At 34.2% G+C, this 15,901-nt stretch overlaps 1 protein-coding gene across 2 annotated transcripts in view; it reads left to right on the forward strand.

Annotated features, from left to right (window-relative positions):
* sim (bHLH transcription factor single-minded) overlaps positions 1–15,901 on the forward strand; it is a 33,522-nt gene that overhangs the window by 9,325 nt on the left and 8,296 nt on the right. Inside the window, exons 1-6 of one of the 2 annotated variants that reach the window (XM_085200938.1) lie at positions 397–679; positions 10,608–10,826; positions 11,072–11,247; positions 11,564–11,679; positions 12,762–12,882; positions 13,610–13,788. In XM_085200938.1, the coding sequence (XP_085057064.1) occupies positions 658–679; positions 10,608–10,826; positions 11,072–11,247; positions 11,564–11,679; positions 12,762–12,882; positions 13,610–13,788 (833 nt within the window). In that variant the 5' untranslated portion in view covers positions 397–657. Of the gene's footprint in view, positions 1–396; positions 680–10,607; positions 10,827–11,071; positions 11,248–11,563; positions 11,680–12,761; positions 12,883–13,609; positions 13,789–15,901 lie in introns of those variants that run through there. The other variant, XM_085200939.1, reaches the window with a different exon arrangement.

A 15,901-nucleotide genomic window follows, 5' to 3' on the forward strand; every position in this document is an offset into this window, starting at 1 on the left:
TATAATACTAAATACGAACATTGAGTTCTGCCACTTAACACGTAATTATGTCTTGAAAGTTGGGCGGTGCGTGGGCAACGAAATGTCTTAAAAGCTTAGACAGTTCTGAAATGGTTCTGGACAGTTCTTCTTAACTTTATATGGTTTTAAGTAAATTTCAATATATCAGTCTTTCAAAGAAATAGATTTTCTCAAGACAAGATTTGAAAATGAATTCCATCATTCAGCACACCTGTCTTGAAAATTGAGCAGTGTTTTGAAAACGGAGTGTCTTGACACTAGGTTCTTTCCGCCTACCCTGCTACAACGTTTTGCTAGAGTAAAATAATAAGAATATAATTATTTTAACTAATCACTTCTAAAATATTTTCTTTCAAACGTCATATACCTTACACAATGCAAAATGTCTGACGCCGCGGAACTCCGACATTGGCTTTAATGAAACACGGAAGAACAAATCTATATTGAACTCATTTCTAAAACCACATTAGTGATTATAATACATTTGACGTTGACAGTTCAGTTGACTTCGCGCGCTTTTTAATTCGCGCTATCTTTTTTTTTTGTGAAAATGGTGTAGTTTTTATTGCTCGGTGGTTTTTTTATTATATTATTATTGTGTATGTGTTTTTTCTGTGTTGTGTTGTTGAAGGTGTGATGAAAATTATGGGAAAAATGGGTTTGTTTTTTTATTTGCCTAATTTTTTTTTATTTGTATGCCTTAGAAAATTAAATTAAAATGGCATTTTTATATACATATTTCTGTATTGTTGTTCTGCTAAAAAAAACATATGAAACAGGAAGTAAAAGGCGGAGTAAGTTACTAATAAATTGTGATTGTCATGTCTTCAGAAATCTTGTAATTGAACATACCAAATTAAATTATTAAATAAACTTTAAATTCAAGAAATAAATTAATGGAAAACCTGGATTATTAGAACCTATAATAATCGTCATCGTCGTCGTATTATTTTGCACTAACAAACACGATCTGGAGAACGGATCTGGAGGCATTAATATTAAATATTAAGATCATTGATTTTCTTGATTTTTACACATTTTAAATAAATCCTTCAAGCAGAGTTAATCACGAATATTTAGTATGAGACATTTTTTCTATATTTATTATAATAAAAACCGTCTGAATCATAACGATATTAGTACCTAAGTAATTTTTGTATAAACGGCATTGTATGGTCAGCAAAAATACAATATTTGTTACAAGGTTAATAATTTTTGAGCGCAAATCATAAATGCATACGTATGCACTTATGTATTGAGGCCGTCGTCGCGGCTCGACATATAATTGTAAACGCGAGGGTTGTGGGATCCATTTCCACGTGGCGGGATGAATGACCACTAAACACGCTGTCTCAAAAATGAATAGTGAACAGGGAACTCGCAGGGAACAAAAGTTTACGGATTAGGTTCCTTCTGCCTACTCAGCTACATGAAAGATACAGAGTGAAGTAAATAAAATTGTATAATATTATTATTTTAAAATTTCAATTACAGTGTTTAATAAGAAATATAAAACATGAAATTTTCTATTGTCGAAATAATATGCAACTTTTTATCAATATTAATTACTAAATTACTTATTTGGGTAACTTATGTGAAATTTATGATATACTACAAATTACAAAACCTCTACCTATCTATTTAGATAGTAGTTTTTTTTTATTTAGATATTGATTCCTGTTATTTAATATTCGAAAGCAATCCTATATATTATTTAAAGTACCTTAACACTTCTTCCATGGCATGGTAGACAGAGGGAACCTAGTGGATAAAATAAGATATTCGTTCCCCACGTTTCTAAACAAATAAAATAAACAAATCATGACGACTTTTTATACATCTTTTTACAATTTAAGCATACAAATTGCAAATGTTACATAATTAGATCAGCTGGCAATATAAGATGGCTGACAAACTGTCAAGCTAAATGAGTATTTCGTTTCATCAATTTTTTGTATATTTTTTTTAATATGTTTTAATAATAGCAAAAATTCTGAAATATGTAAAATTTATTCCCGAATTAACAGGACACAAATACATACGGGATCCCGGGATTTGAAATTTGAATTTTGAAAAAAAAACCGTCGCCTCGGCAGTAAGCTGCTGACCCACTCAAACATAACGGATGCACGGATAATATCGCTAGTCAATACTTAATATTAGATTTTTTTAGCTTCATTATATTATTTTTAATAGCCAACGTTTGACTTACCATTCAACGCTACGGTTGTAGGTTCGATTTGTTCTCGGTAAAATAAGTTTTCTATGCTTCCTCTGCTATATGCGTGATACAGCGGGAATCAATGTGAAAAAATATTAAATTTCGGGTACGTTTTCTCGTTTGGTATACTTACTCATTTCATTCACTTCATAATAAAAAAGGGAGTGAAAATAAAAAGTGTTTATACAAAACTGGAACTCGGTCGGTAGCCATTTTGTGTATAAACAAAACTTATATATATGGCCGGCGTGTCCCATACTTTTTTCTTGGAATACCATATTTTTATTTACTAACAAACATGTTGAAATAATCGAAGTCGTTGTGTTGCAGGGGCGCACTCGTGCGACTGTAACCGCGGCAGGTTGTGGGATCGATTCCCACTTGAGGAAATTAAATATTTAATATTTTCGTGGTTTGGTACCGTTGCGTTTACGCCCTCAAATTATACTAATCATTTGTACAAAAACCTTTTAAAATTTGCCATAAACTAAAGAATCCGCTACGTGCCCCATAAAAATGAACATCCACCCATTCATTATAAAGGAAATGTAATAAAATAAAATTTGAAAAAGAATTCGTTAATGTACATTTCGTGACTATTGCACGTTTGGATCACAATAAAAACAAATATTACCCTAAATCGGGCAAAATGGTGGGGAAAAATTTGTAAAAAAAAAACGCTACTACCATAGATGCGTATGCGCACGTCAACTGTAAGCCTTATAGATTGGTTTCGTGCGTGACATTTCCGGCATTTTTGACGGTGTGTACGATTTTTCAGATAAATTACTTTTTATTTTTATGTTCTTGGTTTTTTTTTTGGTGGTATGCGAGTGCTTAAAGGGTTGTTTATTGGGCGTGTTTTTATATAGAGGTAGACTAGTCGTCGCCCGCAACTTTTTTTGCGTAGACTTAAAGTAAAAGGTGTAAAATTAAGAGCTTTGTTTTTTTTCCTGTTTCCCATTTGCCTACTCTCCCTATATGCCAAATTTTAACATTTCTTAATCCAGTAGTCTTGTCTGTGCGTTGTCTGTGAGTCACTCCTTAACGGAAGCTATTGATGTTTAATTAAGCATTAATGTTTGATTTTTATAGAATTAGTTTTTTTTTAATTTAACCTATACTAAAATTAAAACGCCGACGATTTTCTTTGTTTCTCTCAAGAACTATTGGTTCAAATTGTTGAATATTTATATGTACGTGTACGAGAAAGCTGCAATACAACTACTGAGCAACAGGTACTATTTAAACAAGTGAAAATATTATTGGTCTCGCTAAAATGTAACGAGAAACTAATAGCTGGGGAGTTAACTAAATACGCAATGTTACATTATTAGACATAATGTCGCGTTCATACTGGTGTTTTACTTTTCCGTTTTGGTTATCGCATGTTCCAGGGTAGGAGGAGAGAACCTAGTGTCAAGACATTCCGGTGTCCACCACTGATTTGAGAGACGTTGCGTGTTGGGTAACCTAACGCCGCACTTTATATTATATAAAAAGGAAATGATGATATTTGTATTGGCTACAACTCCTCCAATGATTTATCTATGTATAGACACGTGGTAATACAATTAAAGGAAAAAATCTGAAAATTGAAAATTTATAAGTCATTCATAGAAAAAAGTAATTACAAACTTATAATTGTAGTTCATTGCATACAAAATGAGTGAATTTGATTAAAGTTACCTCTTTCTTAGATACTTATAAGAAAAACTTTAAAAATAAATATTAAAAAAAAACACAGAATTAAAAACCCTTCCATTGTGAGCACAGCACAGATTTATATTATACGTGCCTACCCTCCACGCTATTTACTCGCGAGGCACGTACTCGCGATTACCTACATAGTTGCGTTATGACACACGTTTTAGGTGTTACAATGTGTTGAATGGACATACATACATATATTTGTATATATATATATATATATATATATATATATATATATATATATATAAATAAATAAGGGTATAAGTATGTTTTTATAGCTTCATGCTTAAGTAGGGTAGACAGAAGGAACCTTTTGTTAAGTTACTCTTACAGCCTGTTACGTTAGAGCGGGAAGTGCACGCCAAAGGAATATAAACACATTATGTAAACCAATAATATAGTGAGAATCGAATCCACAATCACCTTCTAGTTACAAATACCGCGGCGTTAAATTCGACCATGTAATATCCAAGAGTCAGCAAATTTGGAACGGAGTAAACCAGCAAGTTTTACTTACATTGTGCTTCAAAAAGCAATAATTTTTTTATTAGCTTTACTGGTTTTTCCCGCACATTGCATGTTAGGCAGAGGGAATCAAGTGTCAAGGCACTTCTTCCCTGTTCTGTGGAGGAATTCAATTGTGAATTCTCTTACTTGAGCGAGGAGAGGAAGATAATTCCCTCTGCTTGAGATTCGAACCCACGACCGTCATTATTGAAGATAATTACTAACGATGCTAACATTTTTAACTACCTATAACATAAATTGTAACACTCCACCAGATGTCCCGACGGTTTCGAACAGATTAACACTGCCCCCCAACTCCTGTACTAATCCGCTGGGATTAGTTAGTATGGGAGGGAACGCAAAAAGCGTATGATGTATTACAATATCCTTTAAAATATGATGTTTTCACAACTTTTGTGCGTATATGTCTGTTTATTTTAAAAATGTCTAAACTTGAACGTTATAGTTTTTTGTGTTTCAAGATATATTTGTTTTTGGATATAAATTTAGTTTCAGAATCTGACTATAAACAAGACAGTTTTGAGTTTCATTCCCATTCGAGAGATTCTATTGTTTTATTTCTCGCATTGGTAAGAACGAGGGTAAAAACAATCACGGCGTTAAGTTCCGCTACTCAGATTCGAAAATTTAGCGGTGCGGGGAATCTTACTTACATTAGGTTCCTTTTGACTATGCAGACTAATTTCAAGACTTGCTCGCTTGCTACAACTTCGTCTCTTCGGAGTTTTTCATTGTTTAAGTGTCTATACAAAAATTTCGGCAAATTCAAATACAAAATATTCTTTATTCAAATACAAACTGAAATAAATCGAAAATATTATAAATAATTGTTTTTTTTTAATTGTACAAATTGGCTTTATGGGGTAGGTGCTAATTTAAGTATGACAAAATGTTTGATTCCACTTATTCATCTATAATTATTTAGCATTAAGAAAAGAAAAATGCCACTTAAAATAAATTGAAATTATAAATTATAATAAAATTTTGGTTATAGACAAATTAAAACTGAACGCGATACATACTTCGTTATGCAAAAATTACATTAAAAAAAACAAAGACGTCCATCCGTCCCCAATATTTTCCCGCGCTAACAATGACTTCCTTCCGACCAACCTGTCACTTTACGCTCATTCAATAACACCTTATTGTCTAAACAATTGAAATTATATTGTCATTTTATTTTTACACAAATTGTCATGGATATGTGAAGAAAAGTTTTTACGGTTTATTTATGAATCGTGGGAAGAGAATTTCGTTCTATATGTATAACAGTTGAGGCCACCCTTGGCACAGGGATATAAGCGTGCGAGCGTCGATACCAACGATTACCAAAATTAACTATCGGTAGGTACTTATATAATCTAAAACTACATTAATAATCATTAAAACTAGTATGATTAGCTTTACGCGATGTCACGCGCGTAGCAGGTTGAGCACGTCTGCCGGAGGAGGTCCCGTCGAACCTGGTACTAAGTGTTAATATACTCCGTTCTCAAAAGCCTGGATTTGGCAACCCAGTTAGTCACTATAGCACATTCAAAATGAATTCTCAATACCAAATCTTTTTTTAGTATTTCTCACGCCCAATACAAATTACAAGCTGATTACGCACCTCGTGAATGACACTACAGGTGTCTACTACGTCTCTAAGAAAAAAAACTGACAAAAATAAACAAAACACAGTAAAACCCGCTTTAGACACGTGCGTCCGTCTTTGCGGCGTTAAACAATGGGTCCAAAAAAAGTAAACAAAAGAGTTTGGCGCGAAATTACATCGGCCTGTCAATGTCACTTGTTTCCCACGTATTTTTGCTTTTTTTTTGACAGAATAAATGAGTAAAGGTGTTATTTAATTATGTGTAATATTATGAAGAGATTATGTTTGTCGTGACGTTTTTATTTTTTTAATTGTAGGTTAGTAATTTTTTTAGCATGACGCCATATTCCGCACATAGCAGGGCTGGCAGAGGGAACATGGGAATCTAGTGTTAAGTCACTCCGTTCCCCACTCTCCGCCAAATTCTTGAGTCACACTTTTTTATAATTTTTAATCCAGTTTTTTAACTCCGAACCTCTGCGTTTATATTAGGACACTGTACCATTGCGCTACAATGGCCTCAGCCAAATAAATAACTTTCTAAAAAAATATTAAAATGTCAACCTTAAGTCAACCATTTTTTTGCACTTCCTCAGGTATTTGCATATTATCTGAGATTACAAAAAGATTAAAAGTAATCCTATAATCTTAAACAGATGATGTTGTTACATAAATTTTGTTGAACAATTCCGCTTTTGCAAGTCGTTTTGGGTTCGTATCTTGAGGATGCATATTATGCATTTTTGTTTTAATATTTATATTTTTATTGAGACCGTTGTAGGTTCGATCCCCACTCGAGCTAGTGAAATATTTATTCACGTTTATAATTCCATTTCTTCGCTCTGGTGTGGAGGCAAAGCGCGGCGTTGAGTTCTGCCACTCAACACGCAATGCTTCCAGAATTCGGCAGTAAGTGGAGAACGGAGTGTCTTAACACTAGGTTCCCTCTGCTTACCCTACTGTGTGCAAGATACCCTCATCAACAAACGGACTATACAAATTATTTTTCGATTCGAACCAGCAGTCAATGAGGTAGCACGTTCAACCAAACAAATTTAAGTTTTGTGATATTAGTATAGAAGTAGAGATTAACTTTATATGAGAAATTAAACTTACGTCTATGGTGTTCATAATGGCGCTCTCTGTAATTGAAACTAATGGGAAAATTTAAAAAACAAAAGCTACCTAATAAACATATCCCTCTAACGTTTCAAGGACCACCGGGATTCGATGCCGGATCCGGGGATTAGTGCACGTGTGCTTTTTTGTATGACGTCTTAACCGAGTTCAGTGTTGGTGCGTAAATCTTATTTCCTATTAGCTAATACCCTATAGTTTAGTTGGTTATAATAGGATCGAGCCGAACACGGCTTCGCCCGCTCAATATAAATTATAGCAAAATTTTACAAAATGTTTACTTAAATTCTAGTCTATGTAAGTCTAATCAAACATCCATTCCCATAAAGTTATCGTTTTTAGGGTTCTGTACCTTTTAAGGAAAAAAAAGAAACCCTTATAGGATCACTTTGTTGTCTGTCCGTCTGTCTTTCTGTAAACAGGCTTTATCTCAGGAACGCTGGGAGATATCGAGGTGAAATGGAAACCATATACTCAGATCTACTGTTCCATGATATCATATTTCTACATTCACTTAAAAAAAGATATGGCCATTTATATTGCAATAAACTTGTATTTATGGTTGACTTACAATTATGAAATTTGGCAGCAAGCATCTACAGGTACACAATACTAGTTCAAATAAAAACTATACATTTGTGCTTAAATGCTAAAAAATAATAGCCTTAGAGGCGGCAAAATTTGGTTTTAAACCCGCTAGTTCAAGTGAGGTATCATATATAAGCCTGAATTTCAGAAAAAGCTCGAGATCTCCAATTTTTGTACGGAACCCGAAGAGCGCGAACCTAACTCGCACTTAGCCGGTTTTTTCTTTTCAGGTACGAATCCTAAAAATAATCGTATCTACACCCAAGCGAAACCACATCACAACACTAGCCAAAAATTATGCGCAAACACGCTTCTCACATGAAAAGCTGTCAATAAAAACTTCATTAACATATGAAATATCAATATGTATGCAATTCTACAGATATCCGCACAATGAGATATCTGACACTTAACGGTCAGATACGATTGATACAATATTTCTATAGGACTTTGATAAAGATGGTGAATCTATAGGGGTGCATTCTTCCGCTTCCCTTGCAAGTAAAATAGCACCTACGCGCTTTTTCCTGCGTATCAGGGTAAGGAAAGGGAAACTAGTGTTAAGACACTCTGTTCCTGACGTACTTCCGAATTTTCGAGACATTGTATGTCATATTCATTGTATGTCATATGTATGTCATATTTTCGAGACATTGTATAAGTGACAGATACTAACGCCGCGATCTGATTAATAGAGCGGGGAAATTAAAATGAATTTAATATAGTCACTACCCTGATTGAGAATCGAACCCACAACGATCACGTTTACAGTTAGATGTAGTCCCACTGCGACTGACTGACTTCTACCGCGATATTGGTTCTATGATATTTTATTCAATTTGGACCTGCAGTTTCTGAGATTTGCACGTTCACACAAACACACTTATACTAATTACAATTTCAACTATCAAATAAGAATAAAACCCATGATCAAAAACAAAGCAAAAAAATCCAAAATTTGCAACCCCATCCAATAATTGCATAACAATAAGATGCCCATTCAATATTGTCACTATTGTTCCTTGCTATGTACCTGCATTTTGGGAATGGCCACAGTTTAGTGTTGAACCTGTCGCAGTGAGGTGTGTCACTTCAGTGGCTAGTGTCATGAAATACCCCTGTAGGCGAGTGGTTGGCAAGTACATGGAGTGCGATGTCGAATTTTGTGAGTCACTTTTGAGTTTTAAATACCTACCTACTCTTTTAATTTAGTAACTACTTAAATATATTATTTCAAAATTTTCTAATTAACTCAGATGAGCGGAGAGAGCGGATTGGGCATTTTTAGGCTTTGTTTTAGACAACTTTTTAAAAAAAGTTTATAGGTGCTAAGAAATTTCTAATTTAAAATTAAATATAAACCAGTAGTTAACAAGTATATGGAGTGAAATATCGAATTTAGTGAGTCTATTTTACATATATTTAAAGTTTAAACAGCGGCATCTCAAGTTCGATATCAGAGTTGAGAGCGGCTTATAAATACGAGCTTTAGTTATGTCTCCATCATCACGGGCGAAGTCACAGGTAAAAGCTAGTAAACTATACACCTACATATAATTCGTACAGAGGACCGTATGTTTAATTTATTCCTTGCATATACATATAGGGTGCACTAATATAAGTAAGTGTACTCATTTGTTAGTATTAGCGTGAATTATTCATTGCGATGTTGTTTTTCCGTCATATTTTTAAAGGTGCAAGCTCTCTTGGGGTGGGGTTCCGTTTCGTAAATAAATTCATATAATAGCTTTTTTTTATTTGGCCAACGGTAGGCAAACATTATAATATACGTCTCTACTTTATTATTATTTCTCATATTAAATAATATAATTTTTGACACACAGAAAATTGCTGTTACCGAGATTGAAAGGAAAGAAATAATTAAAAATTTTGACCAATATTTTTTTTATGTAGATTTACCTATTCTTTATTTTGTCAGTTCCTCTTTCTTCAGTTTAAATTTAAACTAAGACTAAATTATTAACTTGGGTATCGCAAGAATTATTTTGATGAAAACAGTCTAAGCCGATTCCATTCAACCGACTTTTATGGGATTAGTTCAGAAAGTTAGATAGGTTGTCAAGCAACATTAGACATATAGAATACTTTTCAACACGGAATGTCCGCGGGATCGTGCCCGCGGTTACCACTAGTTTTTAAACTAACGAAGATAAGATTGCAACTGACAACTACCTCACTATCTATAAAACAATGTTCTCAATAATAGAAAAACCAGATAGTAGAGAGTTTCATCTATACATTATAAATTACACATCCTAAGGAACCCTAAGTATTATATATACCTACCATCAGGGATTTTTTTCAGAATGTCGTCTTTCTTCCCCCTCGTCTTGCCTACTATGTAAATATTCATATTTTTTCAGCTGAATGCATAATGTTTTTGTAATATTTTTTCATACAGTTTTATATGAATAATGATGAAGATTTTTCTAGTTTATACACAGTGTAAGTAAAATTATAAAATCTTGCTGGTATTTTGACTTGATTTTGTCCTGAAATACTTATACTTTCAGTTTCTCAGAACTTTTATGACTACTTACCTTTCTTTAAAAGAAATTGTAAACCTCTGAAATGATTCTCTTTCGTTCGTTCGTTCGTTCTTACTTTTCTTACTTAAAAATATAAACATAAATTAATGATAATGTAAAGACAAAGAGCGACGTTCAACTCCGCTGTTTAACACAATATGCTTTAAATTCTGGATTTCAATTAACCCTAAAGTTATGAGAATGCTAATATATTATTAAACTGATAGAAATTTATTTTGTATAATGTAAACAGCTCGGAGAAAAGAAATACGGCCGCACTCCCTCAACGCGGCCATCATGAAAGAGAAGAGCAAGAACGCGGCAAGATCCAGGCGGGAGAAGGAGAACGCTGAATTTCTGGAGCTTGCCAAATTGCTGCCGCTGCCTTCAGCTATAACCTCGCAGCTGGACAAGGCGTCGGTTATTCGATTGACGACAAGCTATTTAAAGATGCGACAAGTGTTTCCTGATGGTAAGTTTTAACTTTTTAAAGTGCGGCGTTGACGCCAAAGAACGCCACTCAATGTACAATAGTATGGATTCTGTAGGAAAGTTTCTTTTTTTATCTCCCTTTTCTTTAACTCACCAAATTCCTGCCTTTAACTTTTGCTAAACATTGGACAAAGTCTCCGTTATTTGGATAAACGTTAGCGTTATAACCCAACAAAACTACATACTTATAAACTACTTATCTCTCATCATCATCTCCATCACCAGGTCTTGGAGACGCATGGGGAGCCGCACCACCACCACCACAGCCAAGGGAGCTGACCATCAGGGAACTTGGATCTCATTTACTCCAGACCCTCGACGGGTTTATCTTTGTGGTGGCACCTGATGGAAAAATTATGTATATTAGTGAAACGGCTTCTGTACATTTAGGCTTAAGTCAAGTAAGTAACAACTAAGACTTTAGATTATTATCAAGCTAGCTAGCCCCATAAGCATGAGAAGGATGCATTGTAGAGAATAAGTTATTTTTTAGCTTCACTGTGCATTTTGTACATAGTAGATAGAGGGAACCTGGGAACCTAGTGTTAAAACACTCCGTTCCCCACTTTCCGCTGAATTGATGACAATATTAAATATTTCATTTCCTCGAGTGGGAATCAGACCCACCACCTGTCTCGTTTATAGTAGCACGCTTATGCCTCTGCGCCACGACTGGCCCCAAATAGAATAAGTAAATAATTCTATAATTATTTGTAGGTAGAACTAACGGGTAACTCAATATACGAATACATACACCAAGCTGATCATGAAGAGATGAATGCTGTTCTTGGATTACAGCATCCACACTCTTACCTTGGACCACCGTCTGTTGGGTAAGTCTTATTAATATATATTATGTAAGTGAAAGTTTATGAGGATAAATGTTTGTTTCACTTTCACGCAAAACCTACTTAACGGATTTTGATGAAACTTTACTGTAATATCGCTTAAACAACAGAATAACACGTAGGCTACAATTAATGTAGATATTTAAAAATAAATTTAGGCGGGCTAAGCCGTGGTTGAGTCCCTAGTTTTCTTATAAATAGAGGGGAGTGGAGAAGACATGGGAAAAGAGTGGAGCAATTTGTCACTAAGTTTCATGAACGTTTCAAAATTGGTGGTAGCAAAATATTTAATAAGAAAACGAATAAAAATTGAAACGGGACTCGTGCCGTTCGGGAAACTTTGCGAGTGCTGGTCGTCAATTAAATTATACGTTCTTATAGAGCAGTGGCGAAATTCTTATACGTTTCCAGTACGAGTCCTGCTATGTTAAAACTTTTATACGTTTTCTAAAACATTTGTTACTAAGTAGGTACCTATAGTAAATTGTAAAGAATAAAAAAAACTTATTTTTGAGGCCGTTGTAGCCTGCACGTACGGCGTGCAACTGAAAATGCGACGTTTGCGAGTTCGATTCCAACTGGAGGGAATGAAATATATACTTTATATTTTCATTTCCTCGCTCTGGTAATAAGGCAAAGTGCGGCGTTCAGTTGCACCACTCGAATACTAGGTTTCCCGGTCCAGTCCGCCTGTTAGGTTAGGTTAGGTTATAGCTAGGTATACTCTGCTATGTGCGGCATACAGAGTGACACTAAAAAAACCATATTCTTATATAAATGCTAATTCTATTATTAATTCAAATTAGGTAAAGTTACGATTAATGCTGATATATTTTGATAGAGTCACGCTAGTGCTGAACACATAGCGTGCCGGGCAGTAGGCCGAATCAACCTGAGAACCTAGTGTGAAGACACTCCGTTCCCACTTGCTTTCCCCATTGCATTTCCGCCGAATTTTCAAAGCCTTGTATATTAGTAGCGCAAAAAACAAACAAAAAAAATTTTACTTTATAGTATTCATTCAAACTTTATAGTATGAAATAAGAAAATAAACTAATTTATTACAGGTACCCAGTCGGTGGCACGTGGGGCCCTAACGTCGATATAGAATGTGAAAGAACATTCTTCATAAGAATGAAATGTGTTCTTGCTAAAAGAAACGCTGGGCTCACTACGTCTGGATATAAGGTGAGTCTAACATCATGAGGCCTCATAGTAAACAGGACGGTTGTGGATTCGATGCCAAATCGGGGGAATGATTATATTTGTTTTTCATTTCCTTAATCTGATAGATGCACACGGCGTTAAGTTCCGCCACTTAATGCGCAAAGATTCTAAAGATGTGGGGTGCGTCAGGAAATTATATTCTCTTTGCTTACCCTACTATGTGCGTGTAGGTATATTTACAATCATATTTAGTAGTTTCCACATATAAATTGAAGACTCGAGTTTAGAATCGAATAGGCTACCTGCATTCAAGAGGAATGAATAGTTTGATTAATTCCCCTTTACCACTTAACAATAGTGTGTACAAACTGCAGTCTTAATTAGTGAACTTGAGAGTGTAATATGGAAATTTATTATAATTCACTTATTTCATATTTATAAAGCCTCAATGACTTAGTTGTAACGTATATAACGTATATATATAAGGTGTGGATACAAATTTTTAACATCCCGTATTTAACAGGGAAACCTAGTGTTAAGACACTCCGTTAATATAAAATGAAAATATTTAATTCCACCTAGTGTGGCACCAACCATCTCTTTGTGAGTCAGTCGCTGTATTGTTACGTCACTTTAAAGCTACATGCTTCTTCCCGCATGACAAAGTAGGCAAAGAGAATTTAGTGATAAAATATGCGGAAAAACGCGTGAAGCTAATTGTTTCAAAAGTGAATTCCAAATTCCAAAGGTAATCCACTGTTCCGGTTACCTTCGAGCTCGTCGGTTCGGCGAGGCGACTGCACCCTTAGGTCTGGTGGCGGTGGGACACTCGCTGCCGCCGTCCGCAGTTACGGAATTGAAGCTGCACTCTAACATGTTCATGTTCAGAGCCTCGCTGGACATGCGGTTGATATTCTTAGATGCTAGGTGAGTCGACTTTTTGTATATAAATCTTGCGTAGGTTAATTAATTATTAAAATAAATAATTTACCTAAAATTGATAATTTATTTTGCGTTTTTTTATGTTGGTATTAAATTTTGATTGGGTTTTCACTATTATGTGTTTGTGCTATTATAATAACTTTTTTATTTAACACAAATAGACAGGTAAAATGTTATTAAAATTCCAATACAATTTTCTTTATTAAATTTTACTATATATAGTTACAATTGGTTATATGTTTACAAATAAATATTTTCACTAACATTAACATTTCACTTACCCGGGCGACATATTCGCGTCAAAGCCTTTAAACGCCTTAGCATAGAGACCAATGTGATATAATGAATGGGGCAGCAACTAACTGTAAACACAATGGTTGAGGGTTCGACGGTCACTCAAAGACATATTATAAAAATTATTTCCACATTTTGGTGCCTATATGCGTATCACAGCGCGGCGTTGAGTTTCGCTAGTCAGCATACAGTGTCTCATACTTTGGGCGGAAAGAGAAAAATGATGTGTCTTTATGTTACGTTCTTCCTCTGTAAAAAAAGGAAATAATACTTAAAATGCATATAAAAAATAATTTCGCGAGTGTTAATAACAACACAGCGGAACGCGTCTCTAAACGATTTAACACGCTTAGTGAAGTTCGTAGGTCGATGAAATTGGTCGATTATTTGAAAATAAAATTAAAAAAAAAAAAATACAGTCGAATTGATAACCTCCTTTTTTTACAGAAGTCGGTTAATAAATTAATTTATAACAAAAAGAAAAACCGACTTCTAACAACGAACTAAAAAGTGAAAAATAATTATACAAAGATTTTATAATTTTGAAGTCTTATTTTAAAAAAATTTCAAAATCGGTTCACCCAGTCAAAAGTTATGAGGTAACAAACATAAAAAAAAAATAAAAAATAAAAATAGTATTATAATATAAAGGTAAGCGAAAAGAAATTTACCCCGCTGTGGTAAGACAAATTGTCATAATTGGCCGGGAAATTAATAATAGTGTCTAATAGTTCTTAACACTAGGTTCTCTTTTCAGTAAGGCCGCCCTGAAGTTAGGTTTTCTAAGGATTAAAAAGTTTTAAAAAATCTTAAAATTAAGTCTGCGCAGCTATCTGTAGCTAAACTCAGTGCGGCCACGGTCGCTGTCAACCTTAATTTAAAAAAAAATAGTTAAAATACTATAAAAAATGTCCACTCCCTAATAAGCTATAAGTTATTTAATATTCTGAGAAACGTATCGTAGCTTTCGCGTACCTACAATACGAACTGCAAATGTATCAGGTTGCTTTGTCGATATTAACTTTAATTCTTTGAATTTTATGACGAATATCGTGAGTTCGATTTACTGTAATGCTATTTTCTTTTGTATGACCCTCTTTTAGCATTAGGTTCCCTTTGCCTCCTGTGCTATAAGCGGAATTCAGCGTAAAGTAAAATAAATAGACACAAGTAAAAGAAAGTAATGAAGCAGAAGGAATATTAATAAGCTATGTCGGCCTAAAATTATATATTATAAAAATTATATTCGGATCCTTTTTCTTAATGGAAAAAATACAATAAATTATATATTTAGAAGTATGTAGCTAAATAGGTTTTTTTAAAAGCTTTTTTAAATTTGTAGATTATTTTGTAATGGGGTCAGTCAACTGAGTGACTTCACGTGTAGGTTAAATTTCTCGTAATTCCTACAGGAATAAAAAAAATCAGAATTGTATGTTCGAGACCGTCGTAGCATTAGGGCATTAGCGTGCGACTGTGACGAACTAAAATTGCGAAGGTTATTGGTTCGATTCTCATTCGAAAGGATGAAATATTTTTTATTTTAATTTTTTTGCTCTGGTAACGATTCAAAGCTCGGCATAGAGTAACGCCACTCAACATCGGAAATACCCTACTTAGTGCGGGATGCAGCATGAAACTATAAAAAAAAATTATAGTTTACGTCAACCAAGTTTGGAGCAACAGTTATATAAATTATCTGTCACAATGTTCTTAATAAGTTCCAATTTCACCAAAAAGTGCATATTTCAATGCACAAATTCACCACCCGATTAGAACCTACGCTCGATGTAAACAAAACAAA

This window comes from Heliconius melpomene, chromosome 17 (genome assembly GCF_056956725.1).
Source record: "Heliconius melpomene rosina isolate 202511_hmr_F chromosome 17, ASM5695672v1, whole genome shotgun sequence".
Taxonomy (NCBI): Eukaryota; Metazoa; Arthropoda; class Insecta; order Lepidoptera; family Nymphalidae; genus Heliconius; species Heliconius melpomene.